The 6649-nt window shown below is 38.5% G+C and overlaps 1 protein-coding gene across 1 annotated transcript; it reads right to left on the bottom strand.

Moving 5' to 3' along the window:
• Positions 1-3451: 3451 nt before the first annotated feature.
• On the bottom strand, positions 3452-5834 carry LOC108823370 (uncharacterized). The gene is made up of 5 exons (XM_018596550.2): positions 5057-5834; positions 4533-4985; positions 4086-4463; positions 3960-4027; positions 3452-3878 (listed from the first exon to the last, which is right to left on the bottom strand). The coding sequence occupies exons 1-5, from the start codon at positions 5651-5653 to the stop codon at positions 3680-3682; spliced, it is 1695 nt and encodes a 564-aa protein (XP_018452052.1). The 5' UTR covers positions 5654-5834; the 3' UTR covers positions 3452-3679.
• Between the last annotated feature and the right edge of the window lie 815 nt (positions 5835-6649).

Here is a 6649-nt window from a genome sequence, read left to right as displayed (position 1 = left end):
AATAGTATTGCTCTCTAATTCTGGTGCCATATTTTCCTGATGGCTGTTGAAATGCCTATAGCCCAAAGCTCGGGTCTCGAGATTGTACTACCGTACTCTTTGCTTAATTTAGGGTAGTTTTGCATGGACAATGTTGCTCATTGTCACAAATAGCCAATTCATTTAAGATTGGCAATCAAATGAGTTGATGATTTGATTTCGAGACGTTTTTGAATACTTAACTATACGTCTTCTTCATTAGAAGATTTGAGTGGACTTTAAAGTATATTCAAGACTAATGAATTTGATCACTAAGGTGTTGGGCCCTGAATGATCCATGCAGTGTAGATAGTTTTTTGTTTTTTTATCAGTAAATCTGACAATAATAAGAAAATCGAAAGTGATTTGGGCATCAACATTCGGATTATGCGGGATTCTATTGATCGTTTGGAAATGATTTTTTTTTAAAAAATTTAACTCTTTAACACACAATACACTCTTTAACTTTTTCTATTCATTCTAGGACATACTTTTATCTTTAGTAACTTGTTAACGAAATGAAGATCTGGTTCACAAACGCGATGCGTTAACCTTTAATTAGTTAACTAGAACTTGACCCGCCCGACCGGGCGGATAATTTTTATGGTTTTAGTTTTTTATTTATACAAAATGATATATTTGTAATATTTAGACATAAATTTAGATTGGAAATTATTATTTATAGTTATAATAAAAATTAAGATTAAATGTTTAACAAAATATTTTGATATAAATTTTAAATTTTCTAATTAAAATAATATAGAGGTTGGTTATAATTTTTTCCAATTCCAAAATCTTAACATTCTTTAAAAAAATATAAATGAATAAAATATAATCTTGCGTTGTTGTTGTTTATTTCTATAACTTGACCCGTGGGCGTATAAATATTTGTTTTTACTAATTTTTTTTTTGTACTACTGATATATATATATGTGTGTATTTGTAAATTATATGTATTACATTATTATTAATATAACAATTTAAAACAACAATTTATTTATTACTTAGATATAGAAAAAATGTAAAGATATTTTATTATTCACCAAATTTTAGAAGTTAGCGTAATTATAAGATAAGTTTCTGTGTTTTATAGGTATATTAAATATTTGAGAGTGGTTATAGGTTAGAATTTATTGTGAGCAAAGATATTCTGTTTAGATATTGAATTTATTTTGGCTAAAAAAAAAATCTATTAGTATATGTGATTTATTTCTATCATTGATTAAGTCATTAAAAATAAAATAAATAACTTTCTTTTCTGTGAAGATGTTGTTTCCGATTTTTAAGGAAAAATAAGAGTGAGAAAACATGCATTTAATAATCTGAAAAGACAAAATTTTTTTTAAGAATGTTAATTAATAGGTTCAGTGGCATAGAAGTGTAATTAACATTGAAAACTCAGGGCATTTCCTAAGTGTACTTCTCTTTTAATAATAGAGATAATCTACCCATGTGAATGTCCTTAATAGCCGCCTAATTGATTTAAGTAGCAAGCTCACTGTCCATCTCTATATAAACCCTAGTGTATATCCTTATGTTAAACCACACAACACCAAGAACAAGAACAACAAATAAGACAGAGAGAAAAAATGACAAAGTCATTCGTAATTGTTGCCCTTCTCTGCATCTGCTTCCTTCTCCCTTCTCGAACTGGTCAGTTCAGTTACACAAAAATATTCTAACTATACATAAAGCATATACGATGTTTTTTTTAAAGCAAGCATATACGATGTTTAACTAGCATAGATGAAATAGTACTGTTAATTGGAAATGTGATTAATTTTGAACGCTTGTTTGAAACCAGCGGAAGCAAAGATATGTCAAAGGTACAGTCAGACGTGGTCGGGAAGGTGCACGGAGACGAGCCACTGCGACCGCCAATGTATCAACTGGGAAGACGCTCGCCATGGAGCATGCCATCAGGACAAACGTGGCCGCGCTTGTTTCTGTTATTTCAACTGCAGGAAGTAAGCGTGTTGGTCGTTTAAACCTTCGCTTGTGAAACTTTCTAGCTAGAAAAGCATCGTCTCATGCCAATCGTTACGTTGTATTGTTTCTTTCAAATAATGAGTTATGAATCTATGATCTTCTGTTATGATATGTTGTTATGAATCTATGATCTTCTGTTATGACATGATCTTATGAATCTATGATATGTTGTCTTTTATCCATCGTTGTATTGTTTCTTCAAATAATAAGTTATTAATCTATGCTTTTTTTTTCTTACAACAAAAAATCATTTTATTATTCAAAGGTCTGGATAACCAGACCGGAGTAGAACAACCAACAAAATGTAACTCCCTATGAAAAGAATCTATGCTCTTCTGTTATGAATCTTTCTGTTATGAATCTATGATATGTTGTTTTTATCCATAGCCCACAGGCGTCTGTTTGCGTCATGACTCTTCCAAATTAAAGTTTCGATCACACTCCAAAACCATCAAAGACTTCGAGAAACGGAACACCTAAAAATAAAAAGATCATCCAGACATCATCGATCTTTCTCTACACAAGGGTTATGACTAAACTAAGAGATGGAAAAAAGCCGTAGAGAGATGTTTTTTTTTTTTTTTGTCGGGTTTATTATGCTATTAGAAACAATAAGAAATATTACATAGACGATATTACAGCTGACCTTTCTATCTGCCTTATGAGAATTCATGTCTGACTGCATGCATCACCCTGAGCCGCCCTATGAGATCCATTCCTGACGGTATTCCTTGCGCCATGCTGAAGATCCCTTGTAAAATTTGTCTCCAATATTCTGCATAATTCGCCTTCTCCGGGAATTGAAACCCAAACCTCCTGGTATAGAAACTGTGTCGCCTGGGATTCGAACCTCAGACTCAGGTGTAAAAGCCTTTAAACCTTGCGCCTTGCCGTAGAGAGATGTTTCTAAAACAAACGAAACATAAATCGGACCATATATACCGCAGGCTGACACTAGTGGAATGGCATCACGCCTGCCAGCGACATTTTATTTAGGGCCGGGCCTCGGCCCAGTTAATTTTCACAAAGTCCTTTCTTGAGTAGTTTTAGTTTTTGGCCCATCTGGGGAAATAAGCTCAGCTCATGTTGTATATACAAATTGGTGCCTACAATTAGTTTTTGGAAGTTGTCTCCTTGTATCAATTCAATTACCTTCACACACACACACGTTAATAAATCATTCTCCTCACTACAGATATCACAAAATCACCCGTTCCACATCAAACACAGTGGAGACTGAGTTATTCTTCACCCGCACAGTAGTTCAGGTAATATAAGCTAAGACAAGGACTGGGATTTAGAAATTTTGAAGCCTTCACCTAATAGCTAAATGAATAGGAGCTAGATAAGGACTGAAGATAGGCTAGAATAGATATGATTTTGATCCATTTAGTTATAGACGCATGAACTGGTGTAGCATTCACTGAAACACCAGACCATCAAAGATTTCAAGAAACAGAACACTTAAACCAAAATTATCCAGACATCATCAATCTTCTCTACACAAAAGGGTTATAACTAAACTAAGAGAGGGGTAAAAACCGTTGAGAGAAGTTCCCTAAAACAAACGAAACATAAAGCCGACAATACCTATTGACATTCCATGATAACCCGGACAATGCTCCTTCAGAGCAAACAAAACAAAAAAACTGAGTCCGTGAGGGGGACAGTCTCACGCAGACGGTCTGGTTATGAGCGACATCGCCTTCCTGAAATCCAGAGACGGGAGTTCTAGTCCCGGGACATGCTTCCCTTCTGGTCCCATCCAGAGACCTCCATTATGAGGAGGCATCAGCAACGGCGACTGCTCTTGTGACGTTTCTTGCTTCTTCTTCACAAACTCAAAGAACTCAGCAACTTGCCTTGCATACCTTCAACAATACCAATCAAACAAACATTTCCATTAGTTTTGGTGATCAGTGACATTAACAGTTAGTGAGAAGATAACTTACTGTCTCTTTGCTTCAATATCTCTACTGAAGTCAATATTCGGCTCACAGTCCAAAACCAGAGCAGGCACCTGTTACAAAAGTCTATAAGCATCTATCTTCAGTCCAAAAGAGAGAGATCAGTTTTACCTTCTGGATGCTAGAATGCATATGATTCCCTTCCAAGTAAAAGACACGGTCTTTGATATCAGGATGGAGAGAGTTATCCATCTGCAAAGACGGTTTGCTAACAGAGAGCACCCCATGGTTCCCACTCTCAAACGGTAGTAGCCAGCTCTCATGCTTCTCGTGCAGATCCTGCAGATACTTGAGCGACACTCCACCTTCTTCCGCACGTTTCCTCAGCATCATCCTCTTGTGGCAAGTGTCTGGACTCGCCCTCAGGTATATAAACCCATCAGGTACAAGTCCAGGTAAAGCAGAGACGACGGGATCGAACCACGAGTCGTATATGCTTATCTCCATCTCGTTCATCCACTTCGCTTCATGAACCGCTCTCACAAACACCTAAAAAAGAAATATTAAATTCACAACATAACCTAAAAATAAATAAACTCATTTTTTCTAATCAATTACCATTCTGTCACTGAAGACACTCCTTTCCATCAACCTGAGAGGCTTAACCCCAGAAGCAGACTCTTTCTCCTGCATCAGCCTCGTGACGAACACATAGTTCTGGAAAGTGTAAGCATACCTCTGAGGCTCGGAGTAGAAAGCGTCTAGTATATTGAAATGGTCAGGTCCAACGTCTTGCCACTTATCAACCGGCTCAGGAACTATCTCGACAAGGTCACGCAACTCAATAGTCTCGTTAGCTATCCTCTGCAAGAAAGTTGATTTGCCTACGCTAATGTTCCCTTCCACACAAAACGTCAAACGCTTCTTGGCGTTGGTATTAGCAGGCTCCTTGAGCTGCTCATCGTCCACACTCTCTTTGATAAACGTTGTGATGCTCTCCGCGTGGTTTCTGTGTATGATACCGATAGAGCTGCGGAGATAGTCAACCATCTTGTCGCTTGCCTTCCAGAACTGAGTGAGACCAATAAAACCTAATCAGCTACACATAGAAACAACAAAGAGAGATTGTAAAGTTAATTAACCTTATCTTTGTAGAGCTTCTTGAGCTCAGCGACACCTCCGATACCGTTATCAAGAAGCTTTCTTTGGTTCCTGAGGCCTACACCAGGGATCTTCAGCAAATCCGGATTACCGGTTAACTCGCTTGAGCTGCTCCGGTTACGACGGTTTACCCTAACCGGTTTTTCATTTTCATCCTTATCCGTTAAATCTTTCTCTCCGTTATCCCCGTCGGAGCCGTCAGCAACGGCGTTAACGGAGCTCAAACCGCCGTTAGATTCGGAGTGGAGCCAAGAACGCCACGTCCCGCTTCTTCTGCCGACCCAAGCTCGGCTCCTGCTACCGATTGAGCAGCAGCAGCAGCGGGAAGAGGTCGAGAACCGTACCGCTCCGTGGAGACGGTTTCTCTGGAGAATCCCGGGTAAAACGCTGCCGTTTGTGGAGATAGAAGCCGTCGTCGTCGGGGGAGGGAGCGGCATAGAGGAAGTAGAGAATGTTTTGAAGCCTAGGGAGAGGAGAGAGGGTATGGCGACGGTTTGGGTGGAGATTAAACCGGCGGCGAGAGAGTTAACCGGAGGGGTTGAGCAAGTGGTGGTGGTCTTGCAAAGAATCTTCTGCATCGTTGCTTTTCTACCGGAGCATTTTTTCAGTAGGTGATAAAGACGGCGGAGAGGAGGAACTGAGAAACCCTAGTTTCGGAGAGAGAGAGAGAGAGGGAAGGGGATTTTTTCGGACAACGAGAAGATAATAATTACAGGGGGACAGAAAAGAAGAGAGGGGTTTTTGGTTTAGCGCAAAGACAGAGGAGAGACAGAAGGCAAAGAGATAAAAGCCGATTAGGGTTTATGTTTTTGATTTTTTTTTGAAAAAAAATTAATTAATACCATTATGTGGTGTATGGTATCGTCAATTATTAAATTGGTGTGATTAGTGGGGGACTAATTAATAATTATACGTTTTAATAATCGTGAAATTTATGGGGGAAATACGTTTAAAATTTGCGGATGTGTGGGGATGACAGGCAAGAGTGAGACGGTCCTTTTTGGCATCGTTCTGATTTGTGTAGCACACGTGACACATGCTTATAACAAACAAAGTTAAATAAATAAACTTTTCCTAACCGTGTGTGATTCTTGTTTATATTGGACCGGCATTTCTTATTTGGGCCTGCAGTTTATAGTGTCGGATGTAGGCCCATTTCATTAAATAGACAGACTGCGACACGAAGTATGTTTTGGTTGCGATTGGTCTCATACTTGAACATGTATGTGAACATATTCAGTTAGAACGTTCATCCTGGAACCAATCGAACTATGTAACATATAAAGATACATCAATTCGGTTTGACAAAAAACAAAACACACCATGTATACAACTGAAACTTAGGCCGGAGAGCTTAGGCTTTAAAGTGGTTTCAGGCAAAGAGTTGGATCAATATCTGATAGATCCACAATGCCTCTCCACCGTAGCCGGCATCTGAAGAGCTTAGGCGTTCAAGTGATGTAAAAATTCTATCAGAGATCTGTTGTGTTCTGTTCTCACCCTCCAGTTATCATCTCACGTTCATTCACTCCTTCTTCTGCCCATTGAAAAAGGATAACATTAGCTGTATACAA

The sequence above is a fragment of the Raphanus sativus genome, unplaced genomic scaffold (genome assembly GCF_000801105.2).
Source record: "Raphanus sativus cultivar WK10039 unplaced genomic scaffold, ASM80110v3 Scaffold0531, whole genome shotgun sequence".
Taxonomy (NCBI): domain Eukaryota; kingdom Viridiplantae; phylum Streptophyta; class Magnoliopsida; order Brassicales; family Brassicaceae; genus Raphanus; species Raphanus sativus.
This window is presented reverse-complemented; position numbering and strand designations above follow the sequence as displayed.